The following is a 23,559-nucleotide window of genomic DNA, read 5'->3' on the forward strand; positions in this document are numbered from 1 at the left end:
TTAAGACCAAATTCCTAGATGTGACTGCTGCTCCAAAATGACTCACATCTATAAACCAATCAGAAAAGGACCCAAAATGACACAATCCACTGGGTGTGTAAGTGTTGTGTAAGTGCAGTTTTTCAATGAAGTTTAGGGGAAAAAAGAAACGTTGTTCTGCTTAATACGACCACGGCAGACACAAGAAATGATGGAAGTGAAATTGCTACATCTTCAAAACATCACAACTGCAGATGGATGACGAGCTGGTGACGTTTCTCTGCCTTCATGAACAGTTGCCATACCAATATTGATATGTACTTTAATATTCAGGGGTGATGCTGTGGGTCACACTCACCTCCTCCGTGACGACGATGAGCGGGTATCTGCTCTCTGACAGGAAGTTGAAGATGCACCAGATCTTGAAGGAGTCGTCGTTGGAGATGCACAGCTGGCTTTGGTCCAGGTTCTTCCTGAAGCACAGAGTCCAGCACATCCTGTTGAAGTCCTGACGGTCGAAGTTATCCGTCACCTGCGGCAGAGCAGAACAGCAGCTGTGGTGAGTCGTGTTTGCAGGGAGACAGTTTATCTAACGGAGGACACAGATAAAAAAACGCCTGAGCTGGCAAACATTCACTCTGCTGACATTCCCACGATGAAAACATGAGCCGACTCAAGGCTGCTCCTCTCCTCTTATCTCTGATAACAGGGAAAGAGCTAATATGAATGAGTTTCATAGTTAAAGTTATGAGCAGAGTGAAAGTGATGTTCTTTTATCAGTTTGTTTTTAGAGACCTGAGGAGGCAACAATAAAGAATGTTTCTCAATAATTAAGAGAAAAATTGGATATTTTAAATGTTGATCATTGCTAATCATCTCACATGCTACCCTGTTCAAAGTCAGGGGGTCACATTGAAAAAAATTAAATGATTAAAAAGTTAAATCAGCTTTTGTATAGATTATTTAGTGGTTTAGGTTGCAATTAAGGGCTTATTATAAGTCATTAATTACTTTCAGATTGCAAGATTATGAAAAACCCCTCTCCATCCACTCCATTAATACAATTCATTAAAACAATTTAACATTTATTAATAGATTATTCAGTAATAATGCAGTTATTAATGTTGGTAAATAGAACATAAACTTCCAAATGTTAAATATAGAGTATAAAAACAACGTGGGGAAAAGAAGGGATGGTAAAACCTTCGCAAGATTAAAAAGACTCATCATGTCTACATTTATGTGCATTTAAAGTATATTTTTCTGCTGTGTATATCACGATTAAATGAATCCTGTTGATGCCAAATGGTGTGAAGAAATGTGAGAAAAAAGCTGCTCTGTTTAAAAGAAAGAAAAAAGAAAAAAAACATCTCTAGTGTTCAAATTCCAGGGCAAAATGGAGGAGGAAAGCTCTTGAAAAGATTTAATCGGAGCTGAGGAGGGGAAATGTTTTCCTTGCACCGGTGAACAGTAGCATCTCCATGGAGACACCTGGCAGAAGCACATCTCGTCCTGCTGGCAGTGGCTACCAGTGACCCCCCCCACAAAAAAAAACAACCCCAAAAGCTTGTTCTAAAAACAGATCTGAATCTGAAGTAAAGCCTGAAACTGCTCTCACCAAGTATCGCATCTACAGTTCATGTTTGGCTATTTTAAAAACCGAGAAAAACTATGAGAAATACGGCGCAGTCGTTAATGTTGTGGTTTTGAGCCGCCAGTGATGCAGAGCCTGGTTTCACTAGCAGAGATGTTCTCCTCCACACGTGCATGAACACATACGCACAGCTGAAACTGTCAGAGAGCCACATTTACATCCAAATGAAGAGAAAGTTTGACAAAATTCAAAAGGAAAATGCTAATTAATACACTTTTACACAAGATAAACAGTTGGTTGTCAAGTAGCAGTAAATGATGAAGATGATGTAATGAAAAGAGAGCCAGTCTAACCCTCAGAGGACGGAAACGTGGAAAATGTGATGGAGATGTGGCATTTATGTTACAGTGGAGCTATACAGTCCCCTCATTGGTCAGTTGGTTATTTTTCCGTGTGTGTGTGTGTGTGCTTGTGTGTGTATGTGTGTGACATTCAGCAGAAGTGAATGAATGCAGTGAAGTACTCTCGACTTTTCTAAGGCTTTTGACCACACACACAGGATCTGACGTAACTCTCTATTGTGCTAATTTAGGGTGAGAGCCTGAGTGGAAACCTTTGCTGGATGTTAAAGGGATACTCCACCCAAAATCTCTGAAACACTGATCCCCTGAAGGTTTGGAAAGTAGCTGTTTTTGTTCACTACAAGACTACTGACTGTTGTATCCAGTCAGATACAAAAGATTACAGTTATGAAAAATATTTACAGCAAAAAACAGAAATTGAAACTTCTCAAATCTCAAATTCCTGAATAATTCACTTCTCCTGTGTCTGACTATAGACTCAGTATCTTACAATCAGTCATTGATTTCCCCAAATATGTGTCGAGCTATTAACTTCCTCAAAGTTCAGATGCTTAACTGAATAATTTAGTGTATTTTTGACATATGTTTGTGAAAACTAGTATTTGAGGACTTTAGACTTGGACTTAAGTCTTAGTGAAAACTACAGTGAATTATTTCTGTTTTGGAGGATGAACAGATCGGATATAGAAAAATGTTACGTGCTGTAGTTTTACAGAATAAAAACACACATTTACAACTCATAACAAATGTACAAAGTCTTCATCCTCTCTTGAATAAAATCAGGCGCCATAACAACAAATATTATATTAAAAGTTCATCGTCCTTTCCTTCCTTTTTTTCCCCCCCAGTCCAAAAACCTTTAATCATCCCTCCTTCCTTCCACTTCTCCCGCCTCTATCCTCCTCTGCTCATTGTTACCCAGAACCTTAGAGGATGATTCATGATCGCTCAGAACTGGTTCTTATGACGTTCTGTCTGATATCAGAAATTAAAAATGTGTTCATTAGTTGTTCCAAAAAGCTTAACTCAAAGTCCAATGAGAAAAAAGAAGACAGAGAGGATAGACGTGATGTCGGTGAATATTTTAATTTAAATTTTTTTAATACAATTTTCTATTCTACTTTTGCTATGTTCACGTCAAGCGTCGACACCGCTCCTGCGTTTTCTAACTCCTATAATGGAGACTTTTGAAGACGCTGCTGACCCTGTTTTAGTTTTTAACTCAACCAGCAGGAACTGAGACTTCTGAAATCAATGATGCGGACACCGACGTTTGCTTCCTAATTGGGTGTTATCATTTATGACGTGTCCTCCCCTGATTCGTCACGCCCCCATCATGTGATCCTACATCAGCCTTAACTACTAATGATTAATTCAACATGGATAATCAATTACAAGCGTGTCTGACCTCGTTGTTGATGCTAGCAGCCTTTGAGCAGTTAATTTTATTATTTTGGCTATTCCACCACCTGACAAACGTGTGAACAAGTTTACAGCCACCTTAACACTGGAACACAATTATGCCATAATAAATAACTTCAGTCAATATATCTTTCAAAGCAAAAGCATATAAAACAAGCGTCTTCTGTTTCTGAACATGGATTGTCCACAGCAGTAATCTTAACCTTAATTAACACAATAAAATATAATAAAATGTTGTTATCAGTATTCCTCAATGATCTCAACGATCAAAGATGAGGACATGTAACGCTCTATAGACGAGACTTGAGATTTGAAAGCAAAGACCCACAGAAATAACTAAGACACCTTCAGTAAACCAACATGGACATGAAGTCTGAAAAATATAGTCCTGAGTTGAAAGCTCCAGAAGAACCACTGAGCGCACCTGTGAGGCTAGTTTATCAACTTATGTTCAAACAGCTTTAAAAAGCAAAAGGTCCAAATATTGAACTTCAATTCTGACTTCTTGTAATTTACCTGTGAAAACATATAACTTACTTATTCTGTAGTTTTTATGTTTTTCTACCATCTATTTAATTTAAACTGTATTGGTGTAAAACTTGAACTGAAACTGGATCAACTACAAACTCCTTTTCATGTTGTGTTTGAAACTGTAAAAATAGATTTTGGGGCGGAGTGTCACTTTTAAAAATTGTTGACATGCAGCTGGAAAGGAAAAGGAAAAAAAAAAATTCTTTTTTTATAATATTTTAAACTGTGGATACAGCACTTGTCCTCTCACTCTGCTCCTGTTATCAACACATCAGCAGCATGACTGTGTCTCATCATGTGAGGATGAGAAGTGACGGCGGGGCTCGCACGCAGGTGTCCAGACTCGGCTGTATCATCATGCTGGCGGCTATGAATGAGTCAGCGAAGAGAGGGGGGGGGGGCTGAGAGTGGAGCGAGGCTCTGGCAGGATTACAGACAGGGAGGGGATGGTAGTGAAGTTGTGAAAGTGGGGTTTGTTATGAAAGAGCAGCTCTTTGTCTAACTTTGTTGTGTCATGTTCGTCCTGTTTGTCTTTGTCCTCGTGGCTCGCTGGCCCTCTCTGTTCCTTTATTTTCCTCCTCACACTCCATCCATCCATCCATCTATCCCTCCATCAGTCTCTCTCTCTCGCTAACAGTCTCCACTCATTAACAATGAGAGCCTTGTCAGCGCTGCCTCCCCTCCTCTCCTGAGCCACATGTTCATTAGGATTCAGGATCCAAAACAGCCCGAATCCTAAAACCTGCAGCCGCATTATGAGAACAGAAGTCAAACGAGTGTGGTCAGGTTTAATATATAAACAGTAACACAACGAGAAGGCTTGTAACTACTTAAACAGGATTGTCTGCTATGCAATCGAAAGGTTCTTTAGAAATTAAAAAATTCATAAATCGGTGACAGAGAGAAGTTCTCAAGCAAAGATAAATACATCATGTGCAATGAAAGTCATTTTAAAAAGGGGAAATGAGAGCAGTTTTTAATGCTCCACAGCACTAAATGACCACAATAATCTGCAGGTGCTGTAGGGTTCGTTTGTTCATTCAACGAATGCAGCTGCTGCTTCTGGCTTTAAAAGGATCAGTTCACTTAAAGTACAAACACGTATCATTTGGTGGTTTTTCATCTTTTGGAGAACAGAATGATTTATTGTTCCTGTATGGGCTGAGAAAGTTCCCCTTCTTATTATGTTACATTTATCCCAAAAAACAAAAAAAATCTTTACAAAGCTGAAAACAGGCCTGTGTTTCTGGAGATAACAGGACACTAACTATCTGCCCAGTATTGAGTGAGAGCACTTCAGCTGCAAAATGAGTTGTAATGTAATCCTTAGGGGCAATTGTGTCAATTTACATAAACTAAAAGTGCTTGTTTTTGCCACTGGCTGACTCATAGCATTATTATTATTATTATAAGTGTCTGGCAACATTATGGAAAGGATCATACAGAGAATTAAATGTTTTTCTTTACATTTGTCTAGTCTGTTTATTAATGTGTCTAACCAAGTCGCGTTAAAGGAGAAGTCTTGTCTGAACACTCATGAGAGTTAAGTTAGAGCCCAGGCTGTCTTACGCTGAAGATGTTCATTGAGGTTTGGCCTATTGGTTTGTTATTCTACACACAATGAAACCCAGTTAAACATCTGTGGGGTTAGGGAGTCAGACAGACAGTCATATTCTCTGACCTTGGCTGCCAACGCAACGCTGCACCGCCGCTATCAAAGTGACTCCTGCATTCCCAAAAACACCACAGACAGAAACAGTATACCTCTCTGCCAAGATGATAGTGTGGCCCTTACTATGACCTCAAGGCCCAATGCTTGACCCTAAACACTTCTCACCTTGCAACTGAATTATAAAAACTACCATAAAGTTGAATCAACACCTCTCTAAAACCGTACAACTTCTTTAAAGGCTGCATTAGTTTAAGCTACATGTACCTAATAAACTGAGTTGGGTGAGTTTTATAATTGGTGTGAATTTACCCTTTTAAAAAAATGAACTTTTAACATCAGAAAACGTGGAGACACATTTAAATATGAAGCACAGTGACAAAAGTATCAGAAATGCTGCGAAACCAACGCACTAAAAAATATGAAAGGAAACAATATGACAAAGGAATGATATTTAAGCAGGTCTGCAGGTGGTGATTGTGATAGTCTCTCTCTTTCTTTCACACACACACACACACACACAGACTCAGGGTATTTCAGGGTCACAGCGGATCCATTTGTTTCAGAGGAATGCTACGCTCCGTCTGACCACAAAGTGCTGAGTCCACGTCTTGTCTCGGATGCCAAATCAACAGTCTCTCTTTCTTTTTTGGTTTCAGGTTACGGAGCTCAACAACCACAACACGCTGGCACATCTGTGACTGTCTGTGTGCTTCAGACTGAAGTGAACTGTCTGTCGCTGTTCTGCATTTTATTTTCTGCTGCATTGTTCCCAACCAGTGGGGTGAGTCAGTGAGGATGAGGATGGCAAATACTGTTCATCATGTAGCTTTGCTTACTATCTATGGCATACACACACATATAAATATACACACATAGCACCATTTGAAGAGGTATTTTGTATGTGTGTGTGTGTATGTGTGGGAGGAGAGGGAGGGGGGGGGGGGGGTGTCACACAGTTTCCCTGAGTGACTGGGTGGAGTTTCCTCAGGAGTGAGAGCAGTGACCGACGCCCTCGTCCTCTGAGGCCCGGTCACCTCCACTTCAATGGATGAGTGGGGTGGGGTGGTATGGATGTGTGTGCTTGTGCGTGTGTGTGTGTATGGAAAAGTACAAAAAAAGCCTATGTGTGTAGAGAGGTTATTCAAGTCTTCCCTTTATGTTATGACTGTCTTCCTGAACTTAAATCCAGATCATTTCAAATTCCTGCTGTGAAGGCAAATTCAGCTCAAAACCCTCAGAAAAAATGTAGTGGAGATTTTTTTTTAAACACGTTTCCAATAATATCCAGTATTTCAGGATGAACATGGAGGAAATTAGTATAAAATGGTACAATTCCCCTTGAAGGAAAGGGAGTATTGAATATTTCACTCAATAAAAAACATCATAGTTTGAATAGCAAGTTGGCACAAGATGACACAGAATACATATGATACTGTCAGACAGTGTGGATAAGAAGAGGAAGAGGAATAAAGAGGGGGAAAACAGTTTTGAGAGTGCGTTTCTGTGTTGCACTCAGAGGTCTGATGCAATGTCTGATGTTAGTTGTTTAAGACGTCGCGCAGCTTTCCTGGTATCAATCTGCTGTCCTAAAAAGCTGGAACTAGGAACCAATGCGGTAACTGAAGACAGAACCAAAACCCAGAGTAGCTCAGATGTTGCTGAGTCTAGTAAAATCCATGAATAGAAAGCCAACAGAAAATGAAACTCACATCGTTTTTGGTTAACAAAGTTTCACCAACCACTGTGAAAACTGACACCCTTGGCCACAAGAGAAATTCACAAATTCATTTTTAAAAAGGTCCCTCAGAGAGTAAATCTCACTGTGTAGTAATTTCTATCACAAAAACTGAGACACCAACAGACACTAAGACAGGCCACAAGCAATGAAAGGTGACACAATCACCAAAGACTCTAATAGAAATGTTACAGCAAAATCAAGAACACGGCTGGTGAATAAGAGGTAAACATATTAACCTTTTTATCCTACTAACAACCTTTTTAACCATATGACCCAAACGGCAGCTGATCCAACCTTTTATATTTACAGTTGAGACTGATGCTGACGATGTCAATGAGCAAAATAGCTAAATGAGCTTCAAATAATCCTGCAAACAGAATAAAAACACCACAGACCAAACTGCTGGACTGAAATGTTTATAAAAATATATTCATTTAACTATATTGTTAGCGGTAAATTTGCACATTATGTATGTATATAAAAATCTTCAAAAATCCAGTGCAAGTTTTGTTTGAATTATCTCATTATAAAGATACTTAAAATCCATTCCCAATAAAAAAAAATTCCAGTGAAGAGTGTTTGAATCAGACGGGAAAGGTGTTGCTAAACATCTCATGAAGTCTCTGTGGTAACATTTTATTGATTATTGAGTATTATTTATAGTTATATTGATACTTTTATGAAGTGCAATGCCACCCTTTTGTATATAATTACTTTGATGTCTCAGTTTTTGTGTGTTTATGTTACATTCCACTTATGACACAACAGAATTCCGGAGCTTTCACCATGGCAACCGCCATTCAGCTAGTGTTCCATCACTGTGACATCATACGGCAAGAATTCCAAGCAGCCAAATGGAATTCCATGGGAGCCTTTGGCTTTTTATGATATCACAAAAGGGAAAAAGGACTCGTCACCAACTCTCCATTCATGCTGTGACCCGTTATGACATCATCAGAGAAAGAGAAAGGCGGCTGAATGAATCGTCTCAGAGTTGAATAACCGTTTTTTTTTTGCAGCGCAGTACAATGACACAAAAGAGTGTGACATGACCACAATATAATCCCACCACATGTCAATTAGTGGAGCTCTATAGGCACCAGTGTCTTGAGAAAGGATTTGCTGAATCATCAGGCTTCATTTTAAAAACTAATCATGGTCAAATAAAGGACAAACAAGAACAGATCTAATATAATAAACACAGATGTTGGTGTGGTATCTACACGTGGTCATGAATGAGTTGAGTCTGGTGGTCAAATGTTGGCTAACATGTTGGTTTCTCAAGCTGAATTACTAACACTGCCTCTCCACTTCATGCACCATGCAAGTACAAGTGACCAAAAAGTGGTTATTACGCTTAACAGCTATAATCTGAAATTCTGCTGACTTAACCCAACTAAGATATTACATTAAGCATCAAGCATCTTAGATTACATGACATTAATTCTTCAAATAGGCTGCTTACACCTCTAACAGGCTCCAACAATCAGAAGGAAGGGAGACAGAGGGCAGAAAAGGTCTTCAAAATATGTGTAGTCTCGGTGTCGGTCAGTGTCAGTGTCAGCAACACTATGTACTCTTTATGAAGCGTATTCATAGTATCCCAGGATATGTGCAGATTCTTCAAGTTGAAAATGTTTCAGGTGAATTTGCATCTTAATGCATCTCTCCATCGACTTAATATGTAATCGTACGGCTTGGGAAATAGTATTCGACCATCACACAAAAACACTTCTGTTGGAATATACTGAATCCTTAAAGTTTGTGGCTGTGAGTACACACTTAGTGAAAGTGATCCAGATCAATGAATATTTATCAAATGAAGCTTTTGTAATCTGGATTTTGACGTTTGAATAATAAGAAGACACTGTGTAGAGAAATCTGAGTGTCCCCCTTATGCACAGTGGAAATGATGTGGATACATCCTGGAAAGTGTTACATCTATGTTGTCTTTTTTTACTCATCATTTTCCATAAAGAGATGAGTCACTTTCAGCACGAAAAAACCTCGAATGTCAAAACTAATGACCATCATTCTTTCTGCTGTACAACCGAGAAATTATTGTTCATCAATTGTTGTCACAGTTGGGTGAATCTATTTATAGTGCCAGCTCCTCTGTAACACCAAGCGGATGAATTTCACTGTAATTACACAAGCCCGAGGTACCTGTTTCCTCTTACTTTGTGATATTGAGACTTGGCTGTGTACATACTTGTAGAACTTGTTGTTACATCCAGGAAATGTCTGTTTGGCCTCGTCTGATCGTGGGATCAGAGACAACTGCCGTGAAGCACGTTCTGTCATTTAACTGTGACAGAGAGCTGATCGTGGAGATAAGGTTTGCAGTATTGATGTCTTTCTTTGATGTGTGTTACTTAAAAGCAGCCGACTACTGAATCTTTCCTTTAACTTCCTAAATGTTGTCTTCATTATCAACTATCTCCGCCGGCGTCTGTAATATGGTTAGGGTTAGGGCTACAGAGGTATGGTTACCTATGGTTAGGGTTAGGGTACCTTCTTATAATAATCCCAGTGTGTTATATATGCGGCGCCAGCATGGTGTTAAATAACCCCTGAACTCAAAACTATACATCAAAGTTTACGCTTAAAGACATCAAAATGGAACTTTACATTTTACTTTTATTACTGTTGGCAATATTGACATTGTGTGTAGCAAACTTCAATTAGTTTTTTTCTCTGCATTTGACGCATTACAGCAAGGGCTGAGTATCATGTAAAAAATTATGCACCAGCACCAATCCAAGTACCCTTAAAGTGACACAGATCCCAATTGAGTGCTTCATTCGATACCCATTACACTTGCGTTGATTGGCTGTGAATAAGTCCATACAAATAGTCATTTTCTAGCTCTGGGTGTTAAAAGTATTGATCGCAGGTATCGATTAATTTCGGTTGATACCTTATAAGCTATCAAGTACTGATACCCAGCCCTAATCAAAACTCTTCCAGGTGGGAAGGGGCCACAGTGCAGCAGCTCATTGACAAAGTTGTCACCCAGCAGCACCTGAATGTTCAAGCTTTGCTCTATAATTCTGCTTTCTTTCAAATAAAGTATTCAGACGTATTGTCTAAGTCACGTTGGATACAAGCAGCAGCTGAATGTCTTACAGTATAACAAAGTATCATCCGGTTGCGTCCACACTTGACTCGCTGCTATTGACTGACCTTGTCCAGGATGAACTTGTTTAGGTACGGCATGTATCCCTGGTTGGAGACGGGACCCTCATCGTCATCTTTAAAGTGTTCCTCCAGTGCGACGGGGTCGTGTGGGATCTTCATCACTGTGCATAAGTTGTGTGACAGCACCTGGAAAGATAATGCTTATTTTAGTGCTGCAAGTAACAATTATTGCCATCATTAAATCATCCGTCAGCAGGTTTTCAGATTAAAAGAGCTCTCCTGTAACACTGTCAGACTCACGGTGGATAGTTATTTAAAAAAGGACCAAAATCAATGCAGCAGAACCACAGATCCTCTTTTTAATCCCTGCATTCTTCTTCCTTGTCCAAATTTGCACCTACATTACCCACCATGTAACTGCCAACAGTACAGTTGGAGATTTTAGGTGTGTTATGCTATAAACTGTTAATGTAGCCTCGAGCTGCTAGCCTCCAGCAGAGATGTTGAGGGGTCTACAGAGGTATGGTTACCTTCTTTCTGACTCCACAAAAACAGATTTTTTTCCCTCCAATTTTCGAATTTGTAGTCTTGACTTAAATATCATCCCTTGAGGCAATTTATCCAATGTTGCACATGCACACTCTGGAGCCATAACAGGTTTTAAACTACTAAATCCTCATAGGCAGTAACCTGATGCACCAGATGGTTTGTTACACAGAACCATCTGAGAAGTCGTCCTGAGAAACAGTTTGAAAAAGGGTGAGTTCTTTCAAAAAATCCTTGGCAGGTTGATTGGATGAACCATCTGTCCATCACCACCTATCACCATCTTACTTTGAGAGGCAGCTGGATTCATGACTCTGATTGGACACAAGCGCATAACTTGAAGCCTGACAAGATTGATTCTCATGTGATCTTGTGAATCCAGCTGCCTCATAAGGTAACATATACAGTCATACTCCTCCAACATCTGCAAATACTCTAATATGTAAAATCGGAAGAGCTTAATTGTCAAGTCTAGAAAATTACAAAAATCTTTAAAACATTTAAGTTGCTGGGACCAGTAAATGTTTAGGATTTTTGCCTGATAAATGTCGATTAACTGAGTTATAGTTTCAACATTAGTCAATGATACTGTAATGTCCCTCGATAAGTAGATGATGAGATGTTAGCTGTTTTTGTCTATCATTTCTGTCTGAAATGAACCAGAGTTACTTACAATAACATAACATTAAAACACTTACATGAACACAGTCTGTTACAATATGATCTCATCTGTTAAGTCTCACTGATCACTTAAGGACTTAAATAAATTACTCTCTACTGAAGCTGCACTGAAGAACTTGGTTAAAGGATTTTCGGGCACATTTATTAAGTTTCCAAGTCAGATATCCGAGCTTTCAGAGATGTTTCTCACTCATAATTAAAACTGCAATATGATATGAACACATAATAGCATAACACATACAAACAGAGATGAGATTAATGCAGATAGCAAAGAGTGAGCATGAGAATGAGAGGGGGAGTTTTTCCCACTTTCAAAAGATGTGACGTCTTATAAGACCAAAGCTGAATTGCATTCTGGGTCGTTGTGGCTGCTGAAACTGCTCCATCATCTCTTCATCTGATAATGAAATGCTTTGAAGTGCAAAATAACTCAACTGTACGGATGAGCCTTTTTTCTCATTTTAGGCTCTGAAGCAGCTGACCTAAAAATATGACCTTAATTGATGTTTTGGTTGTTTTTTTTACATCGTTAAACAATGTTTGGCTCCATTGTGGGTTTGCTGGAAATATGTGGGTGTGTCAAAACGTTGTATACATGTTGAGCGTTATCCACGGAAATTTAAAATCAGAAGATAACTTTTGTTTTACTGAGCTGTTTAGATTTTTCCATGAGGGTCAATCAACCCTTATATAATATTCATAATATTTCACTGTTTTCCTTTCTTAAGCCTACTAAACCTCACATATCTGACATGAATATGCCTGAAAGGACACTTTAACAAGTTTACAAGCTCAGTATAGTTGCTGACGTGGAGACTTAGCACAACAACAATAATAACAATAACATTAACAATAATAATGGTCTTTTAAAGCTGCTTCCTTCATGAAAATACTGTATTTTGTTAAAGTTTGAGTACTAAAGTAACTTGGTGGCTACTTACCTTAAATCTACTCTAAAGGATAGATTCATACGTCTTCAAGTCTGTCTTAAAACAACTGTATCATTCCTCCTGTTCATACTGAGCATTAAAAGATCCCCTTCAAATGCACTTTTAATGTTAGTGATGGGATCAAACTTCATCTGAAGCTTATTTGAGGCTTCAGCAGTCTGAGTTAGTCATATCAAGTGGATATCTGCCACATTTACAGTCTTTTTAGCGTCAAATTCCCTCTTTGTGTTTCCCTGTTGAGCTGTGGTGGAAGTATAGTAACAAAAAGAGGGACTAAAAAGACTAACGCTGAAAGATATCTACTTGATTTAACTCATTTGGACGGCAGAAGCTTCATATTAGCTTCAGATAAACTTTTAAATAAATATTTTTCACAGAAGGACTGTGGATTCTGTCTTACATCACTTGCATTGTTAGTACATTATGAAGGGATCTTTTAATGATCAGCATGAACAGGGGGAATGATTACAGCAAGAAAAACAAGTCTCAGTGTTTATTTAGGCGCCTTACTGTTGTTTTAAGACAGACTTGGAAAAAATGTGAACTTGTCCTTTAAAATCACTTTAACGCTTCGGTAGTTTTCCTGCAGATTTTGGTGCCTCATGTAGCGATGCTGGTTGTTTTAACGTCAAATAAAAGTCACAATAATGTTCCCATGACTTTAAAAGCAGCATTATTTATCATTTATTACCCTGTAGCCTACATGCTGTGAGATGTAGTTGTGTTGTTTTTTCGTGCAAGCCTTCAGACAGGTGCGTCAGAAGCGCGCTTGTTTTGTTTTTTTCCATTAACCCCAAAGAGATTTTTTTTTCTTTTCTTTCCTTTTCCATTTACAAAAAATGATAAGAAAGGTTGTAACAGGTGGGAGAGTTTCCTGCTTGGCAAATGAGAAAAAAGCCGCTCAGCCTTTACAGGAAAGAAGTGTAAAGTTTTTACCTTCAGTTGAGATTTGGAGACTTTTCCACTTTTGTCCACATCCAGAGCAGTGAAGGCGTGCCATATGGACTTTAAGAGCTCGTCCCGTAGGGCCATAATGTCTGATTTTAAAGTTTTTCTGTCCTGCTGTGTGTCCCTCTCTCTTCCTCTCTCTTTCTCTCTTTCTGTGTGTGTGTGTGTGTGTGTCTGTACTGTCTCTGTTATTGGACACAATGAGGCGCAGTCACATGACCCCGCTGTCAGACACGGCTGTGCGTGTTCAGCCTGATGATGATGATGATGATGATTAAAGAGCTGCAGCACCGCTCAGCGAGAGAAAAACTACACACATCATATCTGAGAATAAAATATGAGCAGTGTGTTAAAGTTTATGTGAGGTCAAAGTCAAGTAAAGGCTCAAGTTTTGGCAATTTAAGGACTTTTTTTTTTGTTGTAATAAATCTGCCTGCAGTGTTTTCTACTGTATGGAGGGTCAAAGTGTACACAATGAAATAAATTAAAAACATGATGAAGTTAATGATTTAAATGACAGAATACGTTAAAAAAAATACACAATGTAATCATCAAATTATAAAACAATGAAATACATTTTTTAAAGTCAATGCAATCCTGCTCATTTTCACAATCACAGTTAATTGACAGGTGTTTTATTTTTATTATTATTATTATTATTATTACAGTTTTTTTATTATTATTTTATGATTGTCTCTGTTCAAAAGGCTGGACTGAATTTTAAGTGAAATAAATTGGAATAAAATGGATATTGGGAAACATGCTGTTGTGACCTTAAAACAGACTTTAGGTCAGGTTAAGTAAAACTGAAATAAAAAACTTTTTATTTTACAATGAAGACAATTAGGATTAAATAATATTTTAATGTAAATGAGAGTTAAAACTATACTGGATTATTCACAATTTAATTGTTACATAACATACTTTATGTGTATTTATCCATGTGAGTATTTATTCTATTATGTGTTATTTTAACACTTTTTGGTCCCCATATTGCTGAACTATAACTGAAAGCCAAATAATTCCCTTTTTGTAAAGACATTTAAAATACAGGTGAAAAATATATATATTTTATGGAATTTGCATTATTCTGGTGTTTCTGATCTTTTTTTTTCACTCCATTTATATCACTAAGGGTTCAGTAAATATTAGAAACACGTCTCAGTTTAATTATACACTGCCACAAACTACAGCCTTAATCTAAATGATCCACTAAGCGCCTCTTTAAAGCAGTCTCAATAAAACCTGAACATTATAACATGTATTTCATGAAGGTAGAATTAATTGAAGGGATGTTTCACGGGGCTGAATCACATTTATAATAAACTCTCCACTGAAAGTATCTTCATGCAATTATGTTTGATCTATTATAGCAGATACATTTTCATGTTATCACTTTTCTTAATATCATGATCATTAGCTACTTGAGAGGAAGAAACACACAGAGCTGAGTGAGCCAGGTGATTCTAGGTGGGTTGGTTTTATATATTTATTTGACACTGGGTGAATACTTGGGTTAAATATATGGGTATAAATTATATATGAGTTACTGGAGGAGTAGTGAGAAAGAGGTAGGAATTGTGTAGTCATTACACAAAAAGGAGAAGAAGTATACACTAGTGCATACTTCTTCCTTCTCCTTTTCGAACAGTTATTCTTGTTTTGTTCATTTTATTAATGTTCTTTATTCTCATGTTCAAAATAAATAAGTTAAATTCAAATTCAGTTCAAAATGTAATGCTTTTGGGTTCATTTCCATTTCAGTTATGTGTGGCTGAATGTGTGGAGGTTTTTTCTCTTCTCTCGTTATACCGGAAAGAAAACTACTGAATAAAAATTCATCCTCATGGGTCAAGGAGTCTTGAACACAATTTTAATGAGCTTTCTTAGAGAGGAAATGACACAAAACTGCTGATTCGTAGCGATATACCTAAAAAACAACCATCAAATTTGGTTTTAATTATGCAGAAATGTTCAGTTGTGACATTTTTCTAACTAATAATTCCAATTAAGTCTTTTAATGAGAGCAAAGTGACTCAGCTTAACAACAACAAACCTAACGTGCAGCACACCATTCATCATATAATGTATAAAGAACATGGTTTCAGTCCTTGAATGACTAATTATTTAAATGAAGCAGTGCTTTGGAAGACAGCTGCTGCAAAAACTCAACATAACTCACTAAACTCTTTGAACTTTGTCTTTAATTTCCCTGACAATTAGTACCAAATTACACACATGTTAAGTTCTTCCTGGACAGATGGAACTAATATAATGTAAAGTAAAATAAAGCATAACCCAGCCTTTCATCTATACTTTATAGAAATCAAGCAAACTTTAAGGATAGGTTCTCAATTTTCTGAGTCTGCCTTAAAACAGCAGTCAGGTGCCTAAATTAACACTGAAAGAGGATTTCCTCACTGTAATCATTCCTCCTGTTCATTAATGATCTCCTTTAAATGTGCTTTTAATATAAGTGATGGAGGACCATATGCAGTTAAATGGTGATGTGAGGCTTCAGCAGTCTGAGTTAGTCATATCAAGCGGATATTTGCCACATTTACAGTCTTTTTAACATCCAATTCCCTGTTTGTGTTTCCCTGTTGAGCTGTGGTGGAAGTATAGTAACATCTATGGATTTTGTCCTCCATCTTAGACTGCAAGTGCATTATGAAGGGATCTTCTAATGGTCAGTATAAAAAGGAAGAATGATTACAGCAAGAAAAAACAGGTTTCTATGTTTATTTGGACACCTGACTGTTAATTTAAAACTGTGAACTTGTCCCTTTAACCAGCCCTTATAGGCACTGCATTATCATTATATCAGTGGTATAAAATGATCTTCAAATGACAATATCGTTTATCGCGATTATTTCTGAGACAATATATCGTCCAATAAAAGTAGTTATTGTGACAGGCCTGGTTCTACGTCATAAAAATGTGACACTGGACCGAATAGAAAGTGTAGATGGTGAGAATTTATTAGAAGAACATATGTACAAGGTTACAAACAGGGGGGAAAAGGGTTTTTTGTGTGTTAGGAGAACAACAAAGATGAGGAATATGTTCCTAAACAATAATTGTGAAGACAAGCATCATGGAAACGACAGCAGGAGGGAAGAAAAAAAGAAAGAAGTACAACAGAACAAATGAGAAATCAAAGAACAGGACAATGATTGTTCTAATGCTACAGGCAGGGCTGGCAGCACCAATATCAGGAAAATCACAAACACTATGGATCAATTCAAAACGTCACAGATAACGGGTAGCTCACTGGTTTTTGGTACTGTCAAAAACAAGCTGGGATTATTTTTCCACAAAAATGGCATGATCCATTTTTTCCATCTGACCTGAACAAAAACGGATATTTAAACTGAAGGGGGGAAATGGACTCCTGCTACTTCAAAATAAGAGCCAAATGACATCTATCTGGAACGATCCAACCTGAAATCGGCCAAAAACCCTGATACACAAAAAACATCAATAGCAGCAGGTTTTTTATCTTTTCTTTTTCTTCTTCTTCTTCTTTTTTACAAAAAAAAAGTTCCACTCGATGCCTCCAAAGTGCTCCGTTACACAAACAGAAATCGTCGTCGTCGTTCCTCGGATCTTCTGGTACCCAGCATCAGGCATTTGACAGGCAGTAAGGTGCGCACGGCTACGGCAAGTACATTCACACTGAAGATAGAGAGAGAGCGCTTCACTGCGGCTTTTTATTTAATCCGCTGCCAAACAGGCTTCGGCTTTGTCGAAGGAAGTGCAAGGCCAAGAAAAAAAAAAAAGGAATGAGAGAGTGTGGAAAGGTATCGTAACTACCTTCAATGAATGAGTTCAGTTCATTGGACAACAGGGCTGAACTGTGTTGGCAATGAGAGAGTCTATCGAGATGACATCCGTGTTCAGTGTGGCAACAGTCTACAGCTTTAACTGGGCGTAAAAACGCCCAAACCACAACCGACAGGAGGAGTCCTCCTCGGGAACAAACCCCTCCCCCCAAAAAAAAGACTGTTTAAATTCAACAGGTCTGATTTTTATTTTTTGTGTTTCCCACGTGTTTCACTTCCTGTCATGGTGGGTTAAAGTCTCAGTAGATGGTGAGGCTGACCGACCGGTTCATCTTCTTGCCGATGAGTCTGGAGGTTCTGGGGTTCTGGGACTGGACTGTGGAGCGGGTCAGGATCCTGTCAGTGGATAAAACCTTCTCCTCTGCTGCGGCTCGCGCCATCTGAGCCTTCTTCAGCTCCCTGCAGGAAAACAAAGCGAGTTAGGGTTAATCATTAATGAGGCTAGAAGCTGAGGGTCGCTGACAGATTTATACTGTTTATACTGGCGCAGAAGCTTCATACCGAGAACAAACTGTACTGCTCATTTTTAGCATCAGCAGTTGTCCAAACACTATCTACGTAATCAAAAGGTTGTGCACTTACTTCTGGAGCAGAGCGTTCTTGAACTTTTCGGCATTGAGCTCGACTCTCAGCTGGTCTGCGCTCATTCTGGCGGCCGTCAGGAGTACCGGGTGTTTGATGAGCTCAGAGGTTGACGGTCGTCTAGCTGGGTCAGGGTGAATCATCAGCTGAAAATCATGAGGGGACAAAGTAAGTTTCAAGTAGGGAAGAAACTGAAAACCGTCATGAGAAAGAAAAAACATCTTTATGGCGATTGAACAAATCTCTAAAAATTAAGTCCCTTTTTTTGTCCGACCAACAGTTAAAAAACAAAACATATTCATTACATGACTAATAAAACCAGCAAATATTCATACTTGCAGAGTTGGTGATTGGTTTTTTCCTTAAAATTGCTTTAGTAATCATCAAAAACACTAATTGTGCCTAGTACAATTGAACTTGCTGCCAATTTTCTGCCAAAAATGAACTGTTTCAGCTACTAATGATTTCCATTAACTAAATCTGGTTAAAATGCTTATTTCTTTCAATGCTTTAATCTTTAAAAAATCGAATATAATCAACAAAAACCATTATGGACACCCTCAGACAGGGGACACACAATTATTATTCAAAAGAAAGACAAACTAAGCGTCAGTTATTACCTTTAGAAGACTGAGAAACTCTGGAGAAAGCACTTGGGGAATGGCGGGGAGTTTTCCCTGCCGGATTTCGTGCCACTTGTCTCCGTTGGTGGGCAGAGGCTCGGCCCCCGAGGCACTGACCACAGTCAGAGCCAGAGCAAAGATGTCGGCCTTCATTAAGCTACTGTAGTCCTACAAAGAAAATCAGAAGAAAAAGAGATGTTAATAAGATTTGTTGAAGCTTGACTCTTTAAAAAAGTGAAAGACGTTTTTCTAAAAAGATGACGAACCTCTTGTAAAACTTCATTGGCCAAATATCTGCTGTCACCCTCCTCCACCTGTGGATTGTTTACTCTTGTCACATGACCGAGATCACCTGGAAGAAGAAGCACATAAATATTTTAGATCTAAGGTTCATTATCTTTCAGTGAGCACAATAAAAATGACTTTTAAAACAAGAGGTAAAAACTAAAATGCAGAAAGAAGCAGCAGAAGCAGCTTACCTATTTTATAAATTACACTGGTGGTCAAACCTTCGTCTTCATCACATTCGCCACAGCTGGCTACAGATTTACGTGAAATAAAGATGTTGCCTGGAACAAAAAGACATCAACATTTCCTGTTAGTTTCTGACCAGACAATAATCAATAGATTATTATCAATAATCAATTTTTATTTAGATAGCACCAAATCACAACAAAAGTCATTTTAATTGTTGATTTAATGCTTTTCTCTGTCAAATAGGTGATAATGTGATTTTCTTTGGGTTTTGGACAATTGATCAAACAAACAGGCATTTTACACACAAAATGATTAATTGAGAAAACAATTAGCATATTAATCTATAATGAAAATAATTGTTAGTTGCCCTATTACAATAATTACCACAATTACTGCCATAAGTAGTTTAGTTTATTCATTTATTTTTCAGGGGCAGGAACAAAAAAGCACTCATTTTACACCCTGAAGTACTCACTTGGCTTGATGTCCATGTGCACCAGGGAGGTAGAGTGGATGTACTTGAGGCCTCGTGTGACTTGAAGCAGCAGATCTTTGAGCTCCAACTCCGACAGGTAACTGAGGCGTCTGTAGTTCTCGGCGATGACGTCGGATAGCGTGCCGCCGTTGCAGTACTCGTTCTGGATGAGCATGTGGTCGTCCTCGGCCCAGGCGGAGTAGTAGCGCACCACATGGGGATGTTGGCCCAGCACCGCGTGGGCATACACCTCCCGTAAGGCGTTCTGCCTGTAGAGTAGGGGAACAGACCGTTTTAATTAAACATCTGAGGAAAGTTTTGTGGTTAAAATTAAGGATAAAGCGGCACCTCAAAGGCTTCCAGTAAATTTTAATCAACTGTTTACGCAAGGCAGCACATGAGTCACTTTAGGGGGATTTTACAACAAGTTCTGCTCAAAATCATTATATATAAGACTTTAACAGTGATCACTACTATAAAATCATTTGTTTGCCAAATTTAAATGATAGTTTAAAGAATTACATGTCTTGTAAGTAGTTGATAAAAAATTTTTTGTCCTGTTTACACCGTTTCTCTAACATTTTTATCCACACCGGAAGCCAAACATCTGGCTGCAATCTCCCAAAAATAGGTTCACTTTAGAGTATAAGAAAGTAAACTTACTCATCTACTGATCCCGCCAGAGGTTTCTTTGATCTTTTGATGGCGTAGATGCAGCCATCGATTCTTTTCACACACTTGAAAACAGCACCGAACTCCCCGCAGCCGATCTTCTCGAGCTCGAGGAACTCTGAGACGTACCGGGACATCATGTTGCTTTCCATCATGGTGATCCTCTGCAGACAAACAGGAAGAGAGAAAAGAGTTTAATCTGATTTCCATTGAAAAACCTGTCACATCAGTTGTTTTACAGGTTTTTGTACACTAGATATAGGGAATCTGCACATTATTTAAGTACAAATGTAATGACTTTTAAGACCTTTTTAATACCTTTTTCTTTTTAAGTTCTTCAAGTTAGTACGTAATGCAGAAAAGTGTCTCATGTGACTGTTGTACTCATGCATATTACATTATGAAACGTAATAATGCAAAAGCAGGATTTCACTGTTGTAGTGTGGTTGAAATGGAGCTCATTTTGAAGTCATTTATATAGGACTGCAAGTAATGATTTGTTTCATTATAGTTCCAAAAGCTGATTATTTTTTACTTTAATTAATAAGTTGATTGGTTGGTTTTTGTAAAATAATCAGATAATAATGATAAATAATGGAAACAGAACAAATATAATTACGCTCAAATCAAATGTAATGCATTAACCTCCTAAAATTCCAGACATTTTTAGATTTTAATTTGCATAATCACAGAAAACAAGAAAAGCCAGTTTGTTAGCTGGTTTCAGTAAGAAATGCTAATTAAGCATTTCAGAGAAACTGGAGAATAAAAGCAGAGAGTTAGGGATGGATTTCAGTGTTTTTGGCAAGAAAAGAGACTTAATCCGTCGACATTCCAGAGAGATGAGTCAAGAAATTAAATGACGACATGAAGTCATTTCACCTTTGGACTTTAAACTTATGACTCATATATTATGGTGTAATATGTCTGCTGACTGTCTGGTATTTGGATCGATACGTGTTTGTTTGTAGGGCTGAACTATTTATAGTGTAGTTTATTGTATTCAACGCCTGCTTATGCCTTTGTGCCTACATGTTTAACTTTAGAAATTATCTTAAGGACGTCATCAAAAATCAGACTGGTCCTCCTTATAAAACAAACTAAAACTCCTAAGTAAAAAAGTGATTAATGTAAAACTGACAGAAACTCTTTATTACCTTTGAGGGCGGTAGGATTTCCTCCTCTCCCTCACCGTCGCTCGCCTCCATGTCTTCTCCACATGAGCTGAAAAGTTAGGAGACAATAGGAGGTGTTGGTTAGCATTCTGTACAGCAGGGGGCAGTACAAGGGGGAGGAGAGGGTTCACAAGCACACGAGCAGAGTTCACCAGTAACCATGAGGTCTTGGGTTTCGGCCAAACCCCTCTGGCCTTAGTCAACGGCTTTAACGAATCTGGTTATTATAACAATGGGGTTTTGATCTGTGTTCAAGATAACAGGTGTGAGTGTCCAACACGGCTCTGCTATGTCATTAACTGACCGAGGTTGTAACAGAATATTAACAGCAGATTGTCTTTGAAAAGTACAACAATCTGCAGCTTTTATTTCAGCACAATTAACGACATTAAAGATTCTGGGACAAAAGTATATCTAACAAAACTATGCCAGCCTGAAAAAAAAACTCCATCTGTGCAACTTACTCATTCCAGTGTGCCCTCTTCCTGTTTATTCTCTGCTGTGTGGCCGACTGGATGAGGAGGGAGTCGGGGGTGAAGGGGTTAAAGTTGACTAGGGGAGTCTGCTGTCTCCTGTTGCTGTCTGTGATTGACTTTGCTGAAGGCTCCACATTCTTGAACAGGGCAACTCTCCTGCTGGAAGATCCTGGGCCGGAGCTCCTGGCTTTGGACAATAAACTCTGCAAAGAAGGGAAAAAAAGAGAAAAAGATTTAGAGCTTTGAAATGAAAAGATTAACAATGCAAAGAGAAGCCTGAAAATTTGATTAAAAAAGTGAAAAAAAGTCATGTTTGGAAGTTCGTACATAAGAAAAAGGCTTGTGAAGGATTGTCTAGGCTTGATATTTGAATAAAATGCTGAGTAATGCAGTGATCAGCATTAAAAAAGACATGCCCAGACATACTTCTAACTCCACATCATCAACTGACCTTGGCTGGCTTGACTCTACAGTACCAGCTTTATGTAATAGTACAGTTGCACTTTAAGTGGGTCACTGGGTCGTTACCTGCCACATGAGTACCCAATTCAAAAAACTGATTTGTTTGTGTAAGCGTGGGTGACATTTTTCTATCCCAAAACCACATGTTTCAGGAAGGTTTAACATGTTCAAGACACTTTTAGAGAAGATTTCATTCAAGATTTCACTCTAATCTGTATGTGAATGTGAATTAAGATCACAACAAGGCTTGATTTTAGTGTTGGAATATAGTATTATAACTCTTTGACACTTTAGGAGCCTCTGACTGTTTTTATTATGTTTGTGTTTCCTATGTTGCAATAGTGGCATCATGTGTAAAAGAGACTCACCCCTTCCAAATTCAAATTAAACATGTTGTTTTATCTTTTTTGCAGCACTTTGGAAAAACCTCGTGTTTGTTAAAACTGTGCTATATAAATAAAGTGGATTGGATGTTAAATAAATAGAAGCCACTAACTTATTTTATGACTCTTGCAACATTAATAACATTAATTTAGGGTTTTTTATAGAGAAATACCAACTTTTGGTGTGTGCAGTTTGTCAAATAAAGCCACTAAACTACTTTAATATGACTCTTGCAACATTAATTTAGGTTATTTTGTAGAGAAATACTAACCTTTGGTGTGTGCGGTGTGTCAAAAAGTCTTAGTTTTCTGAAGGTTTTGTGCGGAGGTGTGTCGGGGCAGTCTGGGATCGGGGAGCTGGATCCTTCTTCTCCGTCGTCTTGCACGTAGGATCTCTCCGGTGAATACAACCGTGAAGCTTTCCTCGGTGACGGCGAGCAATGTGCAAAAAGCCCGCTGCTCGGAGACCGCAGATGAGACGGAGATCCAAAACCTTCCTCGTCCCAAAGCTCATCGTGGTGCATGGGGCTGCTGCTGCCTTCAAGGCGCTTATCGGCGGCGGTGTCTCCTCCTCGTCTCACCGGCACCGGAGAGTCGAGCTCCGTGAAGCCAGACTCTCCTCCGGTGCTGTTATTAACATCCTCTATTGGTTCATCCTCTCCGTCGCTGGATGCAAACTGTAATTTCTGTCGGATCGGTTGAGATTTGGGAGAGGAGGGGGATCCGTGTCGGTGGCGGCTGTAGCTCGACATTTTTTTTGTCAGTGTAGGATTTAAACCCCGGTGGTGGCGTCGATGGGAAAAACACGCGGTTGGATCCCAAAAT

The 23,559-nt window shown here is 38.6% G+C and overlaps 2 protein-coding genes across 2 annotated transcripts in view; both read right to left on the reverse strand.

Annotated features, from left to right (window-relative positions):
- The window catches only part of swap70b (switching B cell complex subunit SWAP70b), a 32,805-nt gene extending 19,102 nt beyond the window's left edge, over positions 1 to 13,703 (reverse strand). The window contains exons 1-3 of the mRNA XM_062420367.1: positions 13,553 to 13,703; positions 10,485 to 10,625; positions 338 to 511 (exon numbers count right to left, since the gene is read on the reverse strand). Coding sequence (XP_062276351.1) covers positions 338 to 511; positions 10,485 to 10,625; positions 13,553 to 13,648 — 411 coding nt within the window. The 5' untranslated portion in view covers positions 13,649 to 13,703. The remainder of the gene's footprint in view (positions 1 to 337; positions 512 to 10,484; positions 10,626 to 13,552) is intronic.
- Positions 13,704 to 16,522: 2,819 nt separating this feature from the next.
- Positions 16,523 to 23,544, reverse strand: wee1 (WEE1 G2 checkpoint kinase). Its single transcript, XM_062420366.1, has 10 exons — positions 23,007 to 23,544; positions 21,878 to 22,092; positions 21,396 to 21,462; positions 20,230 to 20,402; positions 19,567 to 19,835; positions 19,094 to 19,183; positions 18,881 to 18,966; positions 18,612 to 18,782; positions 17,992 to 18,137; positions 16,523 to 17,808 (listed from the first exon to the last, which is right to left on the reverse strand). The coding sequence occupies exons 1-10, from the start codon at positions 23,484 to 23,486 to the stop codon at positions 17,649 to 17,651; spliced, it is 1,857 nt and encodes a 618-aa protein (XP_062276350.1). The 5' UTR covers positions 23,487 to 23,544; the 3' UTR covers positions 16,523 to 17,648.
- Between the last annotated feature and the right edge of the window lie 15 nt (positions 23,545 to 23,559).

This window comes from Scomber scombrus, chromosome 6, assembly GCF_963691925.1.
Source record: "Scomber scombrus chromosome 6, fScoSco1.1, whole genome shotgun sequence".
NCBI lineage: Eukaryota > Metazoa > Chordata > Actinopteri > Scombriformes > Scombridae > Scomber > Scomber scombrus.